The sequence below is a fragment of the Pogona vitticeps genome, chromosome 10 (genome assembly GCF_051106095.1).
Source record: "Pogona vitticeps strain Pit_001003342236 chromosome 10, PviZW2.1, whole genome shotgun sequence".
Classification (NCBI taxonomy): domain Eukaryota; kingdom Metazoa; phylum Chordata; class Lepidosauria; order Squamata; family Agamidae; genus Pogona; species Pogona vitticeps.
In genome coordinates, this window is record NC_135792.1 from 6,807,761 (window position 1) to 6,831,909 (window position 24,149).

Genomic DNA, 24,149 nt, shown 5'->3' on the forward strand with positions numbered 1-24,149 from the left:
GAAGGTGGACAAAGGGGATTTCCTGCATTGCCATGTATGTATGCATCCATGTACCCCATTAGTGCTGAAACACTATCTGAAACAAATCTCTATATAAAATAGATATAAATACTTCTATCCTGAAGCAACGAGAGCTGGCGCCAGCTGGGAGTGAGAACGCAACGAGTGTCTAGGCATTAAAGTCACAAGAAGTAGTTAAATAAAACTTTCTCCTTCCAGGATTGCTTGAGGAAATTATTGAGAGTTGTAACTTCTTCTGGATAGTGCCTTGAGTTAGGTATCTGGCTGTGGAGTCAGAGGTTGGGAGTTCGATTCCCCCAGTGTTCCTCCAGGGAGAAGAGCCAGCCTGTGCAGGCTTTGGCAAGCTAGTCCCAGGACACCCCCAGAAGAAGGAATGTTAAACCACTTCTGAGTGTTCTCTACCTGTAAAACCCCAGAAAGGTCACTGTAACCCAGAACTGACTTGATGGCACATGAGGATGATTAACTTCTTCAAGGTCTGAGCCAGAGACATTTGTGCTAAAGTTCTCCCTGAGTCAAGGGCACTTTAATTACTTATGAACCAATGCTTTCATCTGCATTCCAGACATAGCCTTCAATGAACCAAGAAAGGCGTATTGTGCAACATGGTCTGAGGTTGACAACCAACCCTTAAGGATTGGCGAACAAGACCCGTAGTGACTTGCACAGATGTGCAGAGATTGCTCCAATCTCATGAATCTGCATTTGCCTCTTGGCAGCTTCATGGTCACTCACAAGTCAGGATTTTGAATCAGTTGCCAGACTTAACTAGGTTGAGGAGCGTAATTACCTCCTATGCTCCTTCTCCTTCCAGAGTGGGCTTTTCCATGATGAAGCAGCTGTTCCAGGCAGATGTTGGGAGCAGCTTCTTAACCATTTCTCCTGGGCTTTCAGACCATTTTTCCCTTCAAAGTTGAGCCTGTCCTGCATCTCCCATACTTTTCTGTTGCCCTTAGAGGTGGTGGAGGATGCTATTGAATTGAGGATGCTTTCGTCCTCTCTTCATGAGGCTGAAGGTGTTTCATCTCATTCTTCGCTTCAGGTATCAACATTGTTTAGGACTGCCCGCCCCACACTTTCAAGGAGCTGACTAGATGTAAGAGATTGGTTAGATCTTGGCTTTGCTATTTAATCTACATTGGATATTAATGCCTCTTCCTCCTATCAACCGAAAGAACTAAGTTCTTTTTTTTTTCTTTCTCCATAATGCAGGAAACCAGACAGGTGAAAGAGAAAGCGGAAGTACAGCCTCCAAACTAAAAAAAGAGAATCAAAGTTCAGGCAGTTTGTGGATTAGTGGCAACTAATTACACAGAGACCTTCTAGAAAGACTTTGTTCCTTTCCAACAGATCCGGTTCCAAGTCAACGGTCTCCAGAACTCGAGCTGTCAAATCCATTGACACTTCTTTACGGACATAAGAGGTGTGTTGCTTTGCAGCAGAAACACTGAGAAATCTCACTGAAGAATCAAACAGTTTAACTGGTAAGTTTCACTTTTGTCATTCTATTTAAAAGCTCTTGTGGAGGGGGGACATCTTTAATGGAGGGAGCCATTTGGATTTGGGAGGAAGTTTTGTTGAAACTGGTCACCAGAACATTTCAAACAGTAAATTAAGAAATGAGTTAGTTTTTCCCCATAATAACAAGCAAAAATGTTCCTTAATTGTGAGCACAGTGTACAATAAGAATGTTATACCTGGAAAGCTACTGTCGATCTTATAGGATTCCTCACGGACGATCTTCCCCATGCAATATCTCGTCAAATCAAGCCCTGCAAGGGAGGCCCAGTGGGGAATTGAACTCCCAACCTCTGGCTTTGCAGAAACCACTGAGCTTTGCAGAAACCACTGAGCTATCCAGCAGTTGCTATCTCAAAGGCCAGGGCAAAAGATTAGGATTTTACTATATGAATTTTAGACACAAATGAATCGTTGCCGATTATGAAAACAGACAAAACGGGCTGTCAAATGTTTAAGCGACACATATCCAACTTGTTCCACGAGACCACTCTTAAATTTTGTGCTGTGCTTCCCTTTCTCCTAGTTTTTCTCTTGCATACAAAGAATATAAAAGAAAACTCAGCTAGATTTTTTTTTAAAAAATGTACTTAGCTCAACGCATTCCTTCCCACCGTGAATAAACAAAACTGCTGCCAGGGAATCAATTCGGCCGGGCATAAGGGCAACAGCTATAATCTGTTGAGGATCGATCCAGGCTTTGGGGAAAAAAGCAATTTACGTTCAACTTGGATCCCTTCAAGTTTTAAGCTAATGGGTGCACCAGTCTTATGCTTGTTTTCCTAAACAAACAAACAAATAAATCACAGCCATTTTGATGCAAAGAGGACTAAACCTGCTGGGAGAACAGTGATCAAGTTGATGAGGCTTAACGGGTTGACCATCCTGCCTGCATCTCCGGCTCTGGAAGAGGAGGAAGGCAATGAAGAGGCTGATCAGATGGTTTGAGATGGGTTCGTGAGCTACTGCCGAGGCAGCAAGTATGGCACATCAAGGAACAAGAGTAAACTAAACGCCAAGGATGGAGAAGATGACAGAGATTTAGCAAACAGTAGGAGGGAGTGCAAAATGTGATTGGCGTGGACAATGGGAGGAAGAGGGAAACGCACACAGAGATACAGTGAGTCATTCTTGGGTCAGAAGCAAAAGGAATGGGCATGGAGGAAAAAGGGAGAAAGGTTGTTATAGGGGCTGTGTGGCTGTCAGCCAGCTTTTTTCATTTATTAAATGCAATAATTAAATTAGCAAAGGTTTTCAAACACTAGACACATAATGTGAAAGGGTTAAGTATTTTTACTGACATTTTAAGCTTGGAGGTTGGAATTCACCGTCAGCGGACTGTTGATATGAATTTGAATCTGGTGATATACATTTCTCCCATTCTCCTTTTGGAAACCATTTAGTCCCTACTGCAATCACATACTTGTGTGTGTCCAAGTCACAGAGTTAATTCTATTTAGTATGAGAACTGTTGCAGAGTTTTGAATTTCTAGTGAAAATTCCTTTCCCCCCCCTAGGTAGCAGAAGTGCAAAGATTCACCAAGGAGTAAAGCTTCAGGTCCCCCGGAGAGTCCACCCCCTTTCTTATTAACTGGCACTTCAAAATCTCAACAACTCACTCTGAAACATATGTAGGAGAAAGAGTATTTCTCCCTCTTTCTTTAGCCTCTTTTCCCTACAGCCATTCTGAACGCCCAAAGGATCACGCCACAGGTTCATACAGCTCCATACTGTTCACACTGACAAGACAGTCGCTTTTGAAGAGGGCATTTCCCTCCAAGGTCCACATGGAGCTGCCGGGGACTGAACTTGCAATCAAATGATGCGCTCTCGGTCTCGGCTATCGCCCTAAAATCCTAAGAGCCAGGAAGCAGATCAGATCAAGGCTTAAGACTCTGTTCATAGAGTGGCTGACGAGATGTCTATAAGCAGCTCACAGACACGACATGAAAGCTACGGTACTCTTCCCCTGCACTGAAGCAACTCATAGGGGCATACAGAGATGGCTAATATGGGAGAAAATATATAACCATAATCATTGGAGGAGGAGATAGATCTCTCAAATAAAATGATCCACAGTAGTTAAGGCTTGCTTAGCAGGTTGCCAGTGAATGCATATACACCACGGAGGGAGGCTGCTCCCAAACTGCCATAGACCCCAAGACGATCTTCTTTGCATTCTTCTCCACAACACAATTTCCTTGAAGCCTCTCTTTTAAACACTCAGGGGAACGGCCAGTGCGCCAGCAGGAAAGCCATCCAAGCGGCCATCAATTTTTCATTGGTTTCTTTTAACACTTGTCTTCCAGGAAACATGAACATTGCCGAATATTTTGCACGAACGGGCTACAAAGGCTCCCTCGACACTCTCGATTTAGAAACGCTGACGGCCGTTTTCCAGCACCACATCTGCGCCGTGCCCTTCGAAAACCTCAGCATCCACTGCGGGGAAACCATAACACTCGACTTAGAGGACATCTATACAAAAATTGTAAAGAAAAGGCGTGGAGGTTGGTGCATGGAGAACAACCTGCTGTTGTCTTGGGTTCTGAAAACTATGGGCTACGACACGACTATTCTGGGGGCCTATGTGTACTTCCCACAGCAAAAGGCATATGACACCATAATGTCCCATTTAATCCTCCAAGTAGTGATTGATGGCAAATCTTACATCGTTGATGCTGGCTTCGGTGTCTCCTACCAAATGTGGCAACCCATGGAACTGGTTTCTGGCAAAGATCAGCCTCAGATCCCTGGAGTTTTCCGCTTCACAGAAGAAAATGGGATTTGGTACTTTGAAAAAATAAGAAGGAAGCAACACATCCCTACAGAAACCTCCTCCAGCTTGGATCTCATCGAAAAGAAGGAGCGCAGGAACGTTTATCTGTTCAGCATTGAGCCACGGATGGTTGAAGATTTTCGATCCCCATGTTCTTATCTCCAAACATCCCCGGATTCTCTGTGTACAAAGAAATCAATTTGCAGCCTTCAAACTATAAATGGGTTTCGGGCTTTGGTTGGGTGGACACTCTCAGAGATGACATACAGATACAAAGAGGATGTGGATCTGGTAGAATTCACAACGCTGAAAAACGACGAGGTGGAGAAAACACTGGAAGAGAAGTTCGGAATAACTCTGGAGAACAAACTCGTTCCCGTCAACCTCCCAGAATTTTTTACAATTTAATACAGAGGGCAAAAATTGCAAAGTGCTGTATAACTGCACCATGATTTCACGGCATTAAATACATTGCAATAAAATTAACAGCTGTACCCAAGCATACTTAATGGACAGAATGGGATACTGTATATTTTTCATGAGCACTGAAAAATAATGGCTGCGTGCAAGGTAGTTAAACTGTCCTGGGTAACAGATTTCCAAAGACACTTAAAAATGGGATCTGTGCTGCATATTGTGTTAAATCACACTTATCTGAATTCAAAACAGGTTGTGTTCTGATGTACACCCCAAACATATCTATGCATTTGATGTTCCATTTGTTCCAGCAGAGGAACAGAATCCACACATCTGAATGAAATATTTCTATGTCGGTCTCATTTCTTTAGTGTAAATGTTACAAATGCATCATGTGTTGTAGATGTAAGAAATTACTGGATTGAACTCCCCTGCAAAGGTTTTAAGGAAAACTGAAAGCATAGAATTAATGCAGTCTAGTTCCTATGAAAAGCTTTGGCGCTTTGGGGGTTTTTTTGGAAATGATCTATGAAGGCCAATTGAACTGCTTTGTCCCTCTAAATCAGATTCAAACGACTTTTTAAAAAACTCCGTACAACTATTGCAAAGGTGATAATTAAAGAACGACGCTTCATGCTCGTCTCCAATTTGTGAAGGAGCATGCTTTTGACAAGCGCCCCGTTTAATGAAGTGAGCAGGGAACAAAAATACTTGAAACCTTAATCTGTAAAAATGGACATAGATATAATTTTAATTACCTGCATCAATATTTACAGAGGATCCATTCCCATCTGCATTTACTTCTGTTCATATATGCACTGGGAACACTTGTGAAAGCTACGCTTGAGCCAGCAGCTATAATGGATTAGAACAGTTTGCTCCTGCCCCCCCCCCCCGGTCACACACTGTGTATGTTTAAAGAGCTGTTATTATGTTTAAAGAGCTGTTATTAAGAGTATTGCTTAAAATTCCCAAGCATGCAAAGATATTTCCTTAATCTTCTTTCAGATCTATGTATATATGCTGTTTCCTGCACAGCAAGCTTTTCTTGCAAAAGTTTCTAGTCCTCATGAATTGCTTATTTTGAGGAAGGCACTGAACTAAGAATCCGGAGCCTAAAAAAATCTATCTTTTATAAAGACAAAAAAATTAAAGCCTACAGCTGACAAACAGAAAGATTGTTTCATTTATATATGCAAATGTTTTTAAATGTTTTTTTTTTCAAAAAAACCCCAGGTAATTCTCATTTTACCGCTCAACTGAAAACAGAAAACAATTGATAGCCCAGAGCGTTGAGGCTGCTTCAGGCACATATTTTCAGTATCTACCTTGAAAAGAAGGGGAAAAGCAACTTCACAAAAGAGTACGCCATGGGCTCAGTAAAATCTCATTAGGTAAGTCTGAAAGGCGGGCGAGCATCTTGGCTGGTGATAAGGCTGTGATTTGGTAGGGAGCCAATGGCCGATACTGATGATGAGGACAACAACGGTGGTAGTGATGATCTGCATACACAAGCAGCATCAACCACAATAAAATGTTGCCACGCAGAGTCAAAGCACTCTATTCCACTTTCACCACTGGCCCCTGTGCCCGGTCTCCCTTTTCCTTGTGCAAGAGTGTCTGGAGAGTTCATAAAAGAGACAAGGATCTCTTTTCCTGCTCCTCTTAGGACAGTGCATAGCCACGTACAGCCACCTCATTAAATGCTTTATTTTCTATCCCTTGGTTCAGCTTACTAACACGAACCACCTAGGGCCATACGCTAGTCAGGTACTTCTTTGAGGGTATGGGTGGGTATGGTGCCACCCCCTCTAGATATTGCTGCACTACAACTCCCAGCATTCCTCACCACTGGCCTATGCTGGCTAAGGCTGATGGGAGTTGTGGCACAACAGCTGGAGGAGCTGCCCTGCACTTATGCTTGTGGTAGAGAAAAAAAAGCAGCTAAGTGGTGCTTTTTCATTCCAACGAAATCGCTGTAGAGCGAAAACATTGTCAAACGAAATAAAAAACCCATTGAAACGCATTGAAAACCATTCAATGCATTCCAATGGGCTGAATACCTGCTCGTCCAGCGAAGATCCTCCATACGGCGGCCATTTTCAGTGCCTGTAAAGCGAGGAATCTGTCCTAGAAAACAGCGGGGGAGGGGGGGATTTTCTTCAGCCGGCGGCCATTTTGAAACCCAACAATCAGCTGTTTGCTGATCATCGTAAAGCGAAAATCGGTTCCTGAAGCAGGGAACCGATTATCATTAAAGGAAAAAGCCCCATTTAAACCATTGTTTTGCGATCGCAAAAGCAATTGCAAAAACCTAATCGTACAGCGATTTCCTCATTAAGCGAGGCACCACTGTATCTGTAGCCTGAGCTGTATATAAGTAGACAGTAGCAGAACATGGAGATATTGTTTTTTGGGGGGAGGACTATAACTCCTGAATCCTGACCATACTGTAGACCTCTACCATATTTTCTGTACTAAGTAACTGTTCCAAGTCCCAGATGCTAGCAAGTGTGTGTTTTCCCTTGTGCCAAATTAGGTGGTGTCTCTCTTCCTTGTCTGCATGTAGAAGGAGAATAAAATGATCCCTTAATAAAAGGGGGAAATCCAGTCCAAGGTTTTCTCACACAAGATGACCAGAGCTCTAAATATAATACAATAATCCCATAACCATCAAGTCAGTTCTGACTTACGGTGACCACTTTCAGGGTTTTCTAGGTAACGATTACTCGGAAATAGTTTACTACTACCTTCCTCTGGGATTGTGCAGCTTAGCCAAGGCCACACAGGCTGGCTCTATTCCCGGGATGCCTAACGGGGAATCAAACTCTTAACCAATACCTAAACCACTGAGCTATCCAGCCAGCTCCAAAATATATAATAACCATCAGGTAGTGTTAAGTCAATTCTGACTTAGGGCAACCCTTTCCAGGGTTTTCTAGGTAGAGAATCCTCAGAATTGCTTTACCATTCCCTTCCTCTAGGGGCAACCTTGAGACTGTGCAGCACGCCCAAGGCTACACAGGCTGGCTCGACTCACAGGAGGCACAGTAGGGGAATCAGACTCCCAACCTCTAGCTCTGCAGCCAGAGACCTAAAACCACTAAGCTATCAAGCCCTAAAATGTTGCTGTTTCATATCACAACCTCCAGAATTCTGAGTTAGCATAGCTAGTGAAGAGATTCTGGAAGTTATAGGCCAAAGGAGGTCATGTTTTCACGCTCTGACTATAGCAAAAGAGATCAAAGTCTAATTACATCACAGACCAGTGAAGAGAGGGAGGCGGTATTCTGCGAGAATCAGCAGAAATTGCATTGGGTTCAGGTTTGGTGTTTTTTTTCCCCCCCAAATTTCAGAACTACATGGGAGGTGGAAGCAGGCATTCAGGAGGTTGCGGGGAGGGAAGGGCAACAGTAATGTTTCCACAACAGGATACAATTCTTAAACTGAACGTGGGGGAAATCCTTCATAGAAATAAGGCTGCTGAACAGTCAAAGACTGATCAGTATTTGGACCTAATTCCCCACCACCACCAGCAACCAAGATCAGGGTTAGATTGAATAAGCTTTTTTGGGTTTTTTTGGCAACAAAATTTTGACACTGATGCTGACATTAAAGGGGAAGAAACAAAGTGATTCAGATGCATATACCTCCATCCTCACTAGTAAGTAGTATATTATATATATTTACTTTGTCTTTTTTGCTATACAGTATATATGCAGAAGGCACTTTCCTTCCTTCCCCACCCTCCAGAGGATGACATGTAGGAGGGAGACAAGAACTAAATCATTAATGTTGGCTGGCCATATTCTGTGACCGGGTTTTGAGTAATTAACCCAGCAGCGTTTAATTAGCTCCAGAAAAGTGAAAGAGACAATGTTTCAGAATTTTTCTGACATTAATAAGACCTCCTCCTTGGGAAAGAGAGGCTGTATCTTTCTATGTGTGAGCCATCCTGAAGGGGGGAGGGAAAGGAAGGGAGGGATGGAGGAAGAGGATATTTAGGGGATAGTTTTTGCAAATGAAAGCCAGCAGCACACAGGAACAGGGGAAGGAAGGAAGGAAGGAAGGAAGACAGACGATATTTAGCTTACACATGCCTTGTCTTGATGGGGTTGTCAGTTTCTTATTTGAAATTGACAAATCACCTGCTGAATCTCCAGTTGCTTTGGGCAGACCAGCCTTGAAAGCGAGTGGGGGGCCTGCTGCTTCTTTTAAAAGACACACACACCACATACTTGCTGAGAATTGGGTATAAAAATCTAAACTGACCTTGACAACAGATTTCAACTTTGAAAACTGACAGTCAGATCTGATTATTTTTAAAATCACTACCAATGGACGTTTACTGTTAATAGTAATACTAGTATCAAATTGGTATCCCCGATGTACTTGAAGAGCCAACAAAAACCCTATTTTTCTTTTGTACAGAGTCGTGTTTTAAAGAGTAGGTTAATTAATTTATTCAAGAATGGTTACAGTGTCACGCATTTTAATGAAAGGCACAGGCTCATCATCATAAAACTGTTGGGGGGGGGAGAAATGCCCTTTGCAATAAAAAAATATTTTGTCAAGGACATGCTTAAAAATTGTGGAAGGAACACATTCTCTCTCTCTCTCTCTTTTTTTTTTTACTAAAAGGAAAAGAAAATTAATTTCCCAGGACTTCCTATCCTTTCTCAAGCAAAACACTTTTGCTTGTATTTTTTGAGAAAGCCAAGAGAAAGTAAGATTCTCTTAGAGTTTACCTGCCTTTGAAAAATATTGCTTGCAGTTAGAATCATAATCTAATGCTGTTTTTCAACCTTTCTTCGAGGCAGCGCTTCCTCCTCGCACCGTTTGCAGTCCAACATTAAACATGCGTCTGGGGAACAGGAGACGGGCAACATCCATTATGTACCCATCTACTCTGAAAAAAATATCTGTCCTAGAGACATAAAGGGATCTACCAATTTATATATGTACAAAAAAACCACCTTGCTATTACAACAGTTTAAAAAAATAAAAGATCTCTCCAGGCTAACGAAGGCACATCCCCGCCATCATTTCAATCTTGGGGTTTTAAAAAGGTTTTCTTCATTTTGCTGGGTCTCCTGCTACTGTTTTCCTCCTCCTCCTCCTCTGCATCTTGTACCATGTGGCGTTCTCTCTTCTTCAGGAACTTCCTCCCAATGGTTCCCACTAAAGTTTCATATCTGTAAAGAAAACAATAGCTTTTAAAGAAAGAAAAAAAAAAACAAGCAGAGGGGAAAGGCTATCCTTTGATCATAGCATAGCCAGAAGAACATGCAGTCCTTTTAAGAAGCCGGAATAAAGATGTAGGCCATAACCATGTAAGGTGGGCTTCAAATCTGGAGTCTGTATTTCCTTGCACTGTCCAGAATTCACTGACAGAACAGAGAGCTACAAGGTGGTCAAGAGCTGAGACAGCTTTAAAACGGAGGAGAATGCACCTACAGCAAAGGCTGCTAAAGGAGAATTCCTTGCTAAAGGTTCTGAACATCAGTTTGTAAACGGCAACAGGAGAAGCTGTTATTGTGCTTCAGTATCCACTTCACAGAGGTATCTGGATAGCAACTCCAGGATCCAGGAGGCTGGACTACAAAGACTGTTGGGCCAATCCGGCATTCAGGATGGCACCCCCCCCTTCCTGTGTTTCCCCCACTGCATTTTTGCAATGCAGCAGAGACATCCATGTGGCTTCTGCTGCTTTAAACTACCATCAGGTCACATGGATTGCCTAGGGCAAGACGCAAATGGAGGAGGGCAAAGTTTGGCCTGCAGCCTGCATACAGGCTCCAAGAACCCACCAATATACCTGTTCTGTGTCGGGTGCAGGGGGAACGTCCCTCTGCCAACTTCTCCAGCCTAGGCAGACTTTTTTTTTCAAAGCCAAAAGGAATGGGCAGAAATTCTGGAAAAGCTGCCCACTCCTGGACTACAGCTTAGTGTCACAGCATAGGTGTTATTCAGTTCTTGGCTTTTTTAGAGAGACAACTGGGAAAAATGCCTTTCCAACAAATTAGTGCTAATCAGTGAAGATTCATAGCTCAGTGGTTTAGAACTCTGGCTGCAACTTCAGAGTTGCATTCCCCACTTGCCCTCCTTGACACAGGCTGGACTCAATGATCCATAAGGTCCCTTCCAGCTCTGCAGATCTAAGGTGATGGTGATGATTAGGGACCATAGAGTCCTTCAGACATTGCTAGACTCCAGCCTCGCGGCGAGCCATGTTGGTTTAGTCTGAGAGCAGCTGGGGTCTAAAAAAAACATCTGGAGGATCACAGGTTGCTCAGCACTGGTGTAAATGATGGATGGATCAAGGGTCTGATACAGCACGTCAGCATCCTACCAGACATTACAGAGGTTCATCAAGTAGATATGTAATCAAGGCAGAACAAAATTTCCCATCAGTGATTCACTTGAGTGTGTATCAACAGCCATGAAAAGTAGCCTCTCCCCCCACCACTACCACCTTTAGACAACCATTTTCAAAATTCACCAGCCACTAGAAATGTTTGCAAAGGGAGTCTAGGACCTGCCACCCGAAAGCAGTAACTCTTCGCCGTTCCTCCAAAGTATCTTTCACTACAGAAACAGACTTTTCAGTTTTAACAAAAAAAATGCAATCGCAGCTGTGGTGTTCCATTTGGCCCACAGCAAAAGTTATCACTTTGCTTTTGAAATCATTTTACCAGGAATGGTTACGCTTTACTCCCTCAGAGCCTTTTTGTTCAGGAAAGCGAGAGATATGAATTGAAATAAGTAATGATTATAGCCTATAGATGACTTCCAGCTAAGATACGTGGGGGAAACAAAGGGTTTTAAAACAACAGTACTAACTCATCCGATCAACAGCTTCATTCCGCCGTGAAAGATTCTTTTTGAGGAATAAATGCTATGTACGGCAAGAGTTTACCGATTGTGGGCCAGGTTTTTCATTTTGTAAAGAGATAAAGGAAGCAACCCATCTTCCCGTTAATGTTTTTTATGTCACAAACGCTAAGAGTTACCTTCTGGCCATTTCTTCATCCGATACATCAGCCTCCATTGCACAACCGTCTTCCTCGGTTTCTTCCGTCTTGTACCGCGAGTTCATCTGGATCATTAACTTCTGAAAATGAAAAAGTGGAATCTTGAGTTGCGTATTGCACTCCTTGAAGAAAGTCAAGGAGATAGATTTGGCTCAAAGAGAAAAATCACTGTTAAAAGAGAGAGAAAGACAGTCATGTACAAGAGTGTAGGCATCTGCCTTTTACCTGGCTGAGGGATAAAGATGCACATGACCCACCAAACCAGTTCTGGGTCTCACGTTACATCGTAATTAAATACAGTAGTTGATCATGACACCGGTTTTTAATGTTCCAGAGTCCCATAGTGGCCTGCAGGCCACAAACGGTTTGGCTGCAGTACATCCTGCGGTGGATTTCCCATTTAAGAATAACCTATTAGTCATTCTTTTGCCCACACACACAATGGTCCTTTGCGGGGGTGCCATTCCCAAGGTTGCTAAGCCACATGGGTGTTGTAGTGTAGAGAAAACTCTCCTAGCATCATGTCGCTGCTTCTGGGGGGAGGAATTGCCACCCTTATTCCTCTTTCTCATTATCATAGAGAGCTTGCCATAGAGGCCTTTCCTTAGGCCAATCAGAGGGCTTGATTAATTGCCTTTCTCCAGACCAACCCTAATAACATGATGTAACCATTGTCCTATCTGAACCCTGTCTACTATCTGTAATGCTGTCACTACCTGTGACCTTGTAATGTTAATAAAAGGACAGTCTCCTGGGGGCAGGGAAGAAGAAGACCTCTCATTCTGCTTCCTTGCTGAGTCGCCCACCAGGAGTACTGCTGGCAGACATCCATCTCTGTGTGTGGCTGACTTCCTTAATCTATTGCTAAGAGACTCTTTGCTATCCCATTATCTGGTGATCACCACAAAGCCCATAAGCCTGCTCATTGCCTGAACCCAACAGTCCTTCATTCGAATAGTGGAATAATTAGAAGAAAATGAACATTCAGAAAAAAACAAGGCCAGTGTGCTATACTGACATACCCTGTGGTTCACACTGCGGCGTCAAGGAGACATGTATTGACTAGAGATCTCACTTAGTGACCCTCCTCGGCACCCCTCCTCTTGGGGAGCAAGAGAAATCTTGGGTTTCACTGGGACGAATGGAGTTCCTCGTCTCCTGGCACCAGATCAGCATCTGAGACAAGCGATGTGGGTGGGTGTGGAATCACCGCCAAAAGGTGCACGTTGCCCCCATTCATTTAGTGTTTGGTCATTCGGCCAAACAACGGTGCACAACCGACAAATTTACCTCGACTTCAGGATTGAAGCCCTTAAAGGACATTCTGCCATACAGGAGGTCTTCACACGGAGCAAAACTTCTTTCTTCTATTATAAAGCTCCTATGAAGAAGTAACGAAACGGAGAGGATTGAATAGTCTTAAACAGGCATGTTTAGCTTCCTTCGTGGCTTCATGGGAAATAAAACTAAACAACAGAGGTTCCAGCCTGCACGCGAGCCAAGAAAAGGACACAAACAACTTACTCTTTTTCCTTCAATTCTGGCAAATCCAGAAACCAATGCTCATCGCTGATTATTTTCTTCTCCTCCTCTTCGAGCTGCTTTTTCGTCTCTGAATCCAAACCCCTTTGCATGAACTGAAATGCAAGTCACAGAAAAGATATATCAGAAGCGAAAATATACATTGTTTATCCACAATGCGGCATCTCTGAAATGCAATCAGCTGTGGTCTAGTTCTAACCGCTTGTCACAAATACGCCCCATGCTTCTTCTAGGGAACTCAGCATAGGCTCAGGTCTCTCCTCCATTATCCTCACCAGAATCCTGCAAAGTAGGTTTTAAAGGTTATTTCCACCCCGCTTCCGTTCTAGTTGGCGAGCCAAAAGTATTTTTAAGCTATGTTTTATTTTTGCTGCTACTCAGCACCAGTAGTCAAGCAGATACCCTGTTTTCCCAAAAATAAGACCTAACCTGAAAATAAGCCCTAGTATGGTTTTTCAGGATGCTTGTAATATAAGCCCAAAATAAGCCCCAGTTAAGTGAAACCCCGTCCTCCACCACTGTGCAGCAACCGGAAGACGACATGACTGTATTTAAATAAATGTAAATTGTTGTACTGTACATGAAAAAAAAATTAAAATCCCCTAAAATAAGCCCGAATGCGTGTTTTGTTTTTTTTTTTAATTATTTTATTTTGGAGCAAAAATTAATATAAGACCCTGTCTTATTTTCAGGGAAACACGGTACTTGGCACAGGAAGACACCATATACGTTTTATAAATAAATAAAATATGCAAACACAGGAAGGCTTTTCCTCTTCATGCAGCAGCAAGGTCAGAAAACAAAGGCTTTTGCAATCTGGCAGCACCTCTTATGCCTTTGAAGAAACTGATTTAAGGATGCAAAAAAAAAAAGCCGCTTTGTTTTTGGAGTGCATTCCTAGGAAACAGAATGAAGGCAACTAAAGGATCAGATGTCGGGCTGGAGAGCTCAGTAACTGCAGAGTCGTTGTCATCATCATCTTAGAACCGCAGAGCTGGACGGGACCCTATAGATCACTGAGTCTAGCTCCTGTGGGACAGTGGGAAATTGGACTCTCAGCCCCTGGCTCTGTAGCTGGACGCCTAAACCACTGAGCTAGTCCAAAGTAAGGGTTCAATTCCCCACTGTGACCCTTGGAAGAAGAGCCAGCCTAGGTGTCCTTGGGCAAGCTGTGCAGTCCCAGGACACCCCCTACAGAAGAAGGGAAGAGCAAACCCATTCTGAGCATTCACTATTAGAGATGGGCACAAGCTACTGGTTTGGCAGGTCGTGCTGGTTCGTGCGACAGTCAGGTGTTCTCTTGTTTGGTGCCCTGCTCCCTCTGGCGCCCGGTCGCAGGAGGCAGGGCAGGGCAGGGGGACCCTGCTTATCACTGGGCAGCCACCGGAGGCACCAAACCCCGAAATACCTGTTGGGCTATCCCCTGAACCAGCACAAACCACCAAAGGACATGCAGTCTGGATTCTTTCCAAATAATGAAAAGCATGTGGGGCCAATAATTGCCGTTCATGATAAGCAAGATGGGCCTTTTCAATTTGGGTGAGCTATTTTAAACCAAGGTTAATTTTTAGGGTCACCTGTTTCTGAATCGGAGTGTGGCATCCGCCCAGGTCATCAGTATCAATGTGCTATCTGCAGGTACCAATGAGAGTGTTGGAGAAGCGGAGTCACGAGATATAAGAGTCTCGGCATGAGGAGGAGACAGGAGGATGGTGGATTTGGCTTTTTGGGGAAGACAGATTGCTAAACCACAGCTGATGTGTAGGGAACCAATGAAGATCATTTAGGACTGTTTAGTTCAAAACAAATGAAGTTGGCTTAACCTTTATTCTTTGCTACAATACACTATTTCTGCTTTATATAAAATGACACGTTGTCTGGACCTCTGTCATCAATCGTGAAAGTTGTTGTGAACAACTGGTGGCCGCTGAACAGCTTGCAGCTTGAGCCTTTGTTTGGTGAAACAATCAAGGGGCGCGCGGGGAAGGCGGCAGGGAGCAATTTTACTTTTTTTAAAAAAAATCATAACTTGAAAATACTTTGTTCGCAAATTTGGCAAAGAGCAAGAGGTGACAGTCTGCTACAACTGTGCCAAAAATGGCCCTGATCAGAAGTCCGGTTTAAAAGTTATACTTTTCCATTTGCGATGCCTCATTTTTAGAATTGCCTTGTAAAACACTGTGCTCTGCCACACAGTATCATTGCTGCACTCTCATGTGGCTATAAAATGACCTTGCAGATGAATTTTTAACATTCACAGCAAAACTGGTGAGGATTGAGGAAACATTATAGATTAAGCTGAACCGCAATAACTCAAAAGTCCTGTTAATATCTAGATAGCAAAATGCACTTCCAAATTAACAGGTGTAAGGACCGCAATCCCGAGGAAGTCCCTTCAATACTGGAACGTAATTCCACGGGATGGCAGCCTTTGGTCCACCTGTACTAATTTCCTAAGCAACCACTTTTAATTGTTATAAGATGTAGAACACTTTCTATACAATGTCCCTGCTGAAAATTAAAATGGAAATTGTTAAGAAAAAGAGTGAGTGAGAGAGAGAGAATTGGGGGGGGGGGAAGAGAGAGAATCATCTTGTTTGGTATTTGGGTTGAAAGCCCTTTTCAACCACATCCTAAAAGAGATAAAATGGAACGGCGCTAATGTAAAAGCGAAGCAAACAAACCATGAAGGCCCAGCTAGATTGAGTTATAAATGTTTAATGAATATTTATATTTTTTAAAAATTAATGGCAATTCAACTCAGATGTTGTCCTCTGAAACGGAGCAATCATCAATCACGCCACTGCGTTCCTCCACTGAATTATGTGTTACATTATAGGACAGGAACGGAGTCCATTAACTGCTGAGCCGAGACTAATTCCACTTTGGACTCAGCACCGGCTTCGCAAATCCAAGGCCAACGGCTAGGTCAGCGCTTTATTAATATTATTTCCCCCCCTCCCCGAATTGCCACATGGCTATATTGATGAGTTGAGGAAGAGAGGATGGGGGGGAAAGTTAAATGAGCAAGGGAAATGAGGGGTAATATTAGCATGGCTGCAAGGTCTTGTCATCAGCACATGCAAACTCCATAGGCAGCAAAAGAATGACCTTTCATTTGCACACATTTCTCTAAAAATGCTCTAAGAAAGGAAAACAGCTATAACTCACTATTATGAATGTAGGTATTAGCAACACTCCACTTTTACTCTTGTAAGCTGTCAACAGTATACTGTATAAAGTTCTTCTTCCTACCCCGATTTTACAATGATCGTAAAACTGCAGAGCTGGAAGGGATCCTATGGATCACAGAGTTCAGCCCCCATGTAGGAAGCAAAGTGGAAAATTTGTTGAATTACTGAATGTGGCTCAGCTACTGAATCGCAGCTCAATGGTGAAAACTGCAGCTTTGCTGCAGAGAGCTCCAGATTCAATCCTGGGTTAGTTTGCTAGTTACAGTGGTGCCTCGCTAGACAGTTACCCCGCATTACAGTTTTTTCGCTAGACACTGGCTTTTTGCAATCGCTATAGCGATTCGCAAAATAGTGATTCCTATGGGGGAATTTCGCTGGACAATGTTGGGTCCCTGCTTCGCAAACCGATTTTCACTAGACGACAATTTTGACAGCTCCCTCCGCGCTCGCAAAACAGGTGTTTTCGGGACCTAAGCTTCGCAAGACAGCGATTTAAACAGCTGATCGGCAGTTCGCAAAGCGGCGTTCCTATGGGCAATCTTCGCTAGACAACGACAATTCTTCCCCATCGGAACGCATTAAACAGGTTTCAATACATTCCAAAAGGGAAAAGCTTTTCAGTAGACAATGATTTCGCTAAGCAGCAATTTCAGTGGAACGAATTATCATCGTCTAGCGAGGCACCACTATATTTAGTTAACCTTGGGTTCGTTCTTCAGAGTCCCCTCCCTGCACAACGGCAGCCTGGAAATGAAACAAAGAAATAAAATGGGTCTTTTAGTAAGCAATAAGCAAGACTCTGAAGAGCTGACAAGGAGATAAAGCAGTATCTGAACGTCTCATTTATTTAAAGTGTTTGTTCACCTTTTCTCTGCCCATCAGGGCTCCCAAATTCAAAATATAAAACAGAAGATTTTTTTAAAAGCATTGAAAAAAACCCAGCGCTTAAAAAAATTAATAATAATTCCATTCACTTCCTTCACAAGGGCTTTATATTGTTACAAACTTAAATACTGCCTTTTAACTGTTGTAAGCTGCATCGGGTCCGTTTTAAGGAGAAAGGCGGGTTAAAAAGGTTTTAAATAAATAAATATGCCTGCTAAACCTAAAACCAAACTTTTTAAGAAAAGTATCAGACTAACCTCTGTTGAAATCTTAATTCTAAAACACACACTGATATAAAGGGGAGAGGGGAGGGGAAGTATATGTACAAATGCGTGTATAAATGAACATGTTTACAATAAGCACTTGGATGACAACTGCGGAGAGAAACAGAGGGACAGATGGTAGAAAGGCAGCTTCCTAGAACCCTAAAATCTAGCAGTTTGAAACGTTATTTCTTGAAGCAAAGCTATAAAAAACCCATTTTGTTGGACCTTGGAGAGCAGCAAGTCTTATTTAGCGCAATCTTCCATGACCCGGAGCATCTTTTTAGGTTTGGTTTAACTTCCAAATCTCTGGTAGACCATCCCTCTTGGTCTCGTGGTGTCTGCTGCAAACCAGCCCATAAAATGTTAAAATCTGGGTCAGCCTGTCACAAATTCAGCCTATATGATAGGATAATAATCTCTACATGTGCAGAAACATCTAAACCAAATTTTGCTTCTCTCCCTCCCATCCAGGGTTTACCCAAGTACTAGATTTATCGGGAAGGGCTTGCAAAATCATCATCATCATCACCTCCTGCTCTGGGCAAAGAGGAGGGTGTTAGGATACATGCCTTCTAGGCAGCCTCAATTCAGTACAGCTTAACTGATTTTATACCGGGATCTATTTAATTCGTTCCCAGAATCCATTAATTTCCTGTTATCCTCTGGGCATGTGCAGAGTGCACCTCTAAATGTAGTCTCTGGGTATGTGCAGAGTGCACCTCCAAATTTAGCCTCTGGGTATGTGCAGTGTGCACCTCCGAATTTAGCCTTTGGGTATGTGCAGAGTGCACCTCCAAATTTAGCCTCTGGGCATGTGCAGAGTGCACCTCCAAATTTAGCCTTTGGGTATGTGCAGTGTGCACCTACGAATTTAGCCTCTGGGCATGTGCAGAGTGCCCCACCCCCCCAAAAAAAATTACCCTCTCGGCATGTGTGGAGAGGCCCTCCAAATTTAGCCTCTGGGCATATGCAGAGTGCACCTTCAAAGGAACAGCGGCTTGTCCTCATAGGCAGGAAGGATTCTACCAGGAAAGATACGGGCTCAAAAGCGCTGCCACAGTAACCCGCCGTGAGGCCCCGCCCGGGCACCTCTTTCTTTTTAAAAGCCCAGTCCCGTTTAATGTGCCTACGAAGGCCCGAAGTCCTTCGGCTCCAATCGCCACCTCCCGCTCCCCCCGTGAGAAGCCGCTCGGTTCCCTCCGCCTCCTTCCCTCCCTCCCTCCGAAGCCCCTCGGGAGGAGTCGTCCCGGCCCCGCCCCTTCCCTCAGCGTTTCGGCTCCGGCTTCGCCGCGGCGGCCGCCATGTTGCCGCCCGGTCTCGCCCCGCCTCCTCTCGGGCGGCTTCCTACCTTCATCCGGAGCAGGTTCTTCGAGAGTTTGCTCTTCACGTCCCGAGCCATGGCGACGGCGGAAGAGGGGCTGGCCGGTGGCCGGGAACCGCGGCCGCACCTTTCTCGGCCTCTGACGCGCCGGGGCTCTTAACCCACCGGGCCGCAGCCTCGCTCTCGCAATGGTTTTCCCCCCTCTGCTTGTGCGCATGCGTGCCTCCCTCCATCGTGCGCATGCTCGGGAGTACCTGGTGAAGGCACTCCGCCCACACCTCGTGCTCTCAATTGGAACCAGGTTTTCCTATTTATTCTGAGTTATGGATACTTCAGACACGTATATGTCAAGGGGGGATGGGTTTATGCCGCGTTGAAAATATTACATGCTTTAAAAAACCGTATTTTAAGAGAAGAATAAAGCATGCTTTTAGGATCAGGGCTGGCAAAATGGAGCATGCGCAGTACCTCCTTATGTAGTCAAAAGGTGCCCTTACTTCTTGCCTGCATAGAGGATATGAAGAGGTTTTCCTGGTTAGGTGGGAAATCTACCTTGCTTTCCCCACTGGCAAGCAAGTTGCCCCCAGGAAGCCTTAATAGCAGGGCATTCAAGCAATAATCTCGCTCCATTTATTATACCCCCATGATTTAAAGAAGAAAAAAAATCAGAAAAGGGCTGTGTGGTCTCCAAAATCATACAAATGCAGAAGCAGGTGATACCTTTAGTAGACTACAGAAAAAAAAAACCAAGGAAAGAACAGCTAGCTTTCATTGATGATTCATCTTCCTCAGGCTGTGCACCAAGTTCTTGTGGGTATGGTGCATTTGGTATCCCAAGGTAGACTGTTCATGTGAATGGAGGTTCTACTCAGGTTTTAGAGCTTATAGCAATTTATATGCCCCAGACATATTCACATGTGGAGGTTTTGCATCTGAATAAACACACATTAGGTTTGTTCTGGAGCGGAAATACTTGTGTTGCTGTTGTTTAAAAATTTAATACATTTCCCATTTCCTCCAGGGAACTCAAGGCTCTCCCTCTCTCTTGTTATGACAGTCCTGTAAGATAAGTGAGGCTTAGAGAGACAGGGAGAGACAGGTTGCTCGGGCACTTTTAGGTAGCTCAATAGAAACTTTAACCTGTATTTTATTTATTTATTCATTCATTCATTCATTCTATTTATATCCCGCCTATCTGGTTGATATGACCACTCTAGGTGGCTGACCACTCTAGTTTTAACTTCTTTGAATGCTATAATATAGTTTAAATATGTTTAGTATTGATTTTGTTGCTTGTATTAAGATCCAAGATTCTTGGATATAGGGTGGAATTTAGCCATGTCATAAATAAATATAATTGCACCACCTGAGCCGTCCAAAAAGCATTTCCGCACCTGTCTCGTATCTCTGGAAAGATATTGTGGAACATTTGCAGATTTCCTCCTTTCAAGATAGAAGTAAGGTGGAAAGAAATGTATACCCAGAAACAATCAAGCTATTTACATGTTAAGTATTAAAACTTGAACAATTGGCACGTGCCACACTCTAATTTGAAGCAAGTCGGAATGCAAACCAGGTATATATTTCTCAAAGGTGAGTGTGTATGAAATACATCCTGCAGAATAGCTGATGTATATGACAGGATCCCTTCTCTAGCTGTCATCTTATGCTTGACACATTTTTCTGAAAAATAATAATGAGCTGTGTGCTTACTCCAGCCCTAGATAGGTAGAAAACGCTGCCAGGTCTAGATCTTACACCTGGGTACTATACACTTATTTACGGCTCCAGACCAAAGACATGGAAATATAACAGCTAGCTTTCTCAAAGCTGTGCGTGTTTCCTTTCCTTTACATCATTATCTGCACTGGGGACCATCTCTCTCTATGTTCTTTTTTTAAAAAATGCATCATGTTCATTCTGTTTTTCAGTTTTCCTCCTGGACTGCTGAGAAACCTACTCATCCATCTTTTTCTTGTTGTCTGTAAAAGTGGCACAGCTGCACCCTATGTGGTTTCTATCCTGCTGGAGTGTTTAGCTGATAATGGGATATTTTCTTGTCTGCATCGAGAGAAAAAGAAGATTTTCTCTTACCATGTGAGGTTGCACACACCCATCGCTGATCACAGCAGAAAATGCTTCTGAGTAAACCTGAATAGGATTTGCAGAGTAGGGACAGAGGGACATGATGACTGTATTCAAATACAGTGAGATATGAGATTAAAAAAAAAAACAGGAATGGAACACAGGAGCTGTCTCACATTGGGTCAGACCATTGAGCCATCTCATTAGTCTCTGCACTAATCAGCAGTGGCTTTTCCCTGGGAATCTGTGAGCAGAGATGTGCAAATTTGTTTTTGGACTACACGTGCCATAATTCTTCTGTGTTAGCACTACCTTGAGATGCTGGGAATTAAACCTGGACACAACACAGAGTTGCAGCTGCAAGTGCTTTATATACAAAGAGTGGTATCTAGATTAACTCCCAGAAAGCCCTTGCTTCCATATTGCCTGGGGAACTCAGAGAACCAAAATTATAACTTTTTCCAAAATGTCTTAGGGATGGAATATAAGGCTTTCTGGTTGTTTTTGTGCAGAGATTGCAAGTAACTTATTTATCTGCTCACATTTTTTACATGCTTTCGAACCGCTAGGTTGGCAGGAGCTGGGACAAGCAACAGGAGCTCACTCCGTCGCGTGGATTCGATCTTACAACTGCCGGTCTTCTGACCTTGCAGCACAGAGGCTTCTGCGGTTTAACCCGCAGCGCACACCACCTCCCTTTTTGCAAATGTACCGTAGTTTGTAAACTATCTTGAGGGTGAGAAACCTTTCTGCTTTCCTTAAGCCACTTGGCAAAGCAGGTCGTTTACCCATTGACTGACAGCTTATGTAACTGAATAAATGGAAAGAGGGAGGGAGATAAACACACACACACACATTTCGGAGGTCAGTGTGCTGCCCCGTGCCTTTAATAAACATTGATGCTGTGGGCTTGTTTCAAAGTAATGGAACCTTGCAAAGTTTATGGGTTATTTTAGGCAGTTTCCCGCTCTCAGGGGGGATAGGTGGAGATTGATTAAATTGTCAGTTCCATATTTATTTTAAAGCTTAGCTGCTGAAGTATAACCTGATATTTTCCACCAAGCCATTTGTTTAAAGAGGCAGCTGTTTCATCAAGCAAGCCAGGGGAGAATGTTTAAGTAGAAGTAGCAGGGGGCGGGAAGGAATTTAACTGCAAAAGCAGAATGTGGAAAGTTACTTTAAAAAAGTAGTAATTTGTTCTTGTTATACAGGGCACCACTTTTAAGCAAACAGTGTCATTATCTTGTCACTATATATATAGAAAAGCAGCTTACTATGTTACGCATTGCGGTACTGCTTATTTTTATTTTTGTTGCATGGGGGCAGAAGAAGTTAATACTGATGACACAATGACATTGCATTGAAATGCAATTAATCTGTTCGGGCCGAAGAAAAAAAATCACCAAAAAAAAATCACTGCAAGACTCATTGGAAACGTGATCAATCCCTTACGGCTGAAGGGGGGGGGGGAGAGAAAAGCAATGAAGTGTGCAAGACCCATCAGAAACGCACAGAAAACAAACAGAGCAGATCGGAAATGCACAGAGAACAAAGGGACCAGGTCAGAAATGCAAAGAGAACAAGGAAAAAGCAAGGGAAGCATGCAAGACCGTCAGAAATGGGGAAAAAAACCAAAAAAGCAACCAAACCCCTCAAGACCCATTGGAAATGGGGAAAAAACACCAACAAACAAACAAACCCCCCAAGACCCATCACAGCGCAGAAACATAAGCCCCCCCCAGCCCAAAACCATGCTGCAAAAACACCCAGAACAGTTTTTAAAAGCAGGAAACAGCACCTTACCTTACCAGGCAGCCTCCTCCCATCACACACTCTCTAACTGCTGGGCCGAAAGAGCTACAAAAAAGCAGCCTCGTCACCATCTATAGTAAAAAATTTGAATTTCCCGCCTGCCTTTTTCTGTTCCTAAGTGGAAGCTCTGGTCACAAGTAGAAGCAAAATTTTGCGGCCGGAAGTGGTCGTAACTCGAAATGGTCGTTAAGTAGGGACGTTCGTAAGGTGAGCCACCACTGTATGTGATGTTCTCTTCTTACAGCGTTGTTCCTCTGGACATACAAACCTTTCAGTGCTTCATGTCTGAGACATGCAAACAAGACAGTCATGCTAGCTGTCAATATCCTAATTATGAAACAAAAGCAAACAAATTAATCTGCCCAAGGAAGCCAGCAGTCTTTTCTTCTTAAGGTTACCCTACCTCCGGAAACAGAACTAGCATCTCATCTAATAAGGTCCTCAGTAAACCTAATTGTTGATCTCAACAAATCTTAAATTATGGAGGCCTGGAAACCTTTCTGGGTTTCCTTACTCTTACCACTTGTTACAATATTCAAGTGATGTACTAAGTTTTGTGTCCCTACATTTGCAGGTCCCAGAAAATGTTAGCAGTTTTAGCAAAGGCGCATAGTGGTATATGGGTTCATTTCCCTGTGGTGTTTCATGCATATTTTAAGTTCTTGTGCTGAGAACTTATCCCGTCCAAAACTTGATTAAATGTAAAAATAAAACTGCTGAACAACCAGAATTTAGGTCTGTATGATGGATTACTGCTGTGATCCACTGCAGTGAATCCTGTAGCAATGAACACCTGCACGGTGAGGCAGCTGTGGGATTCTAATAAAAAAACCAGCAACTTTTAATGACTAAAATGGATAGGAAAGCATTTTCCAGTACATGTGAGGCTTCCTGTTGCCCCGGAGAATAAAACTGAGTCAAAATTAGCCATTATCAAGCCATGCAGGAATATTCAACAGTTCTTTCTCTGAGACTTTTCAAATACGCTGCAGCTATATACATATATTCCCTCCTTCCCAAAGTAAAAACATTCATTATTAAGACTCAAAATGATTGATATTAAAGCATTACAGGTAACAAGCCTTCGTTCGCCACGCAGCAATACTTAAGTGGCTGCTTTCCTCATTTCCATAAGCAATTGACCTCTCATTAGCAGATCTTTAGGAAAAAGAAGGGGGAGAGATGCGTTGAGGTAACCTGATGAAATTTTTTTTTTCACAATTTAAATGGATGGCCAAAAAGAAATGTTCGCCTTGCGTGCATTTTCTCTCTCTT

At 43.2% G+C, this 24,149-nt stretch overlaps 2 protein-coding genes across 4 annotated transcripts; one reads left to right on the forward strand and one right to left on the reverse strand.

Annotated features, from left to right (window-relative positions):
* The first annotated feature begins 1,261 nt into the window (after window positions 1–1,261).
* LOC110090098 (arylamine N-acetyltransferase, pineal gland isozyme NAT-10) lies at window positions 1,262–18,150 on the forward strand. 3 transcript variants are annotated; one of them, XR_013538637.1, is made up of 4 exons: window positions 1,262–1,505; window positions 3,057–3,170; window positions 3,849–6,129; window positions 14,950–18,150. XR_013538637.1 is itself a non-coding variant. In XM_072980400.2 (3 exons), exon 3 carries the CDS (start codon window positions 3,854–3,856, stop codon window positions 4,724–4,726), a length of 873 nt encoding a protein of 290 aa, XP_072836501.2. In that variant the 5' UTR covers window positions 1,262–1,505; window positions 3,057–3,170; window positions 3,849–3,853; the 3' UTR covers window positions 4,727–9,300. The 3 variants fall into 3 exon arrangements, 1 of the variants encoding a protein (XP_072836501.2); XM_072980400.2 differs by lacking the exon at window positions 14,950–18,150 and having other exon boundaries at window positions 3,849–9,300; XR_013538638.1 differs by lacking the exons at window positions 1,262–1,505; window positions 3,057–3,170 and having other exon boundaries at window positions 3,181–6,129.
* MPHOSPH6 (M-phase phosphoprotein 6) lies at window positions 9,174–19,200 on the reverse strand. Its single transcript, XM_020813589.3, has 5 exons — window positions 19,005–19,200; window positions 13,294–13,406; window positions 13,060–13,150; window positions 11,749–11,849; window positions 9,174–9,930 (listed from the first exon to the last, which is right to left on the reverse strand). The coding sequence occupies exons 1-5, from the start codon at window positions 19,053–19,055 to the stop codon at window positions 9,783–9,785; spliced, it is 504 nt and encodes a 167-aa protein (XP_020669248.3). The 5' UTR covers window positions 19,056–19,200; the 3' UTR covers window positions 9,174–9,782.
* Between the last annotated feature and the right edge of the window lie 4,949 nt (window positions 19,201–24,149).

Excerpts from the sequence above, each read along its gene's own strand:
- LOC110090098 (XM_072980400.2), top strand. The coding sequence starts at position 3,854 with ATGAACATTGCCGAATATTTTGCACGAACGGGCTACAAAGGCTCCCTC.
- MPHOSPH6 (XM_020813589.3), bottom strand. The coding sequence starts at position 19,055 with ATGGCTCGGGACGTGAAGAGCAAACTCTCGAAGAACCTGCTCCGGATG. Across the intron at positions 13,151-13,293 it reads CCAGAATTGAAGGAAAAAGA|GAGCTTTATAATAGAAGAAA; the intron begins GTAAGTTGTTTG and ends ACTTCTTCATAG. Across the intron at positions 9,931-11,748 it reads GATGAAGAAATGGCCAGAAG|ATATGAAACTTTAGTGGGAA; the intron begins GTAACTCTTAGC and ends TTTTCTTTACAG.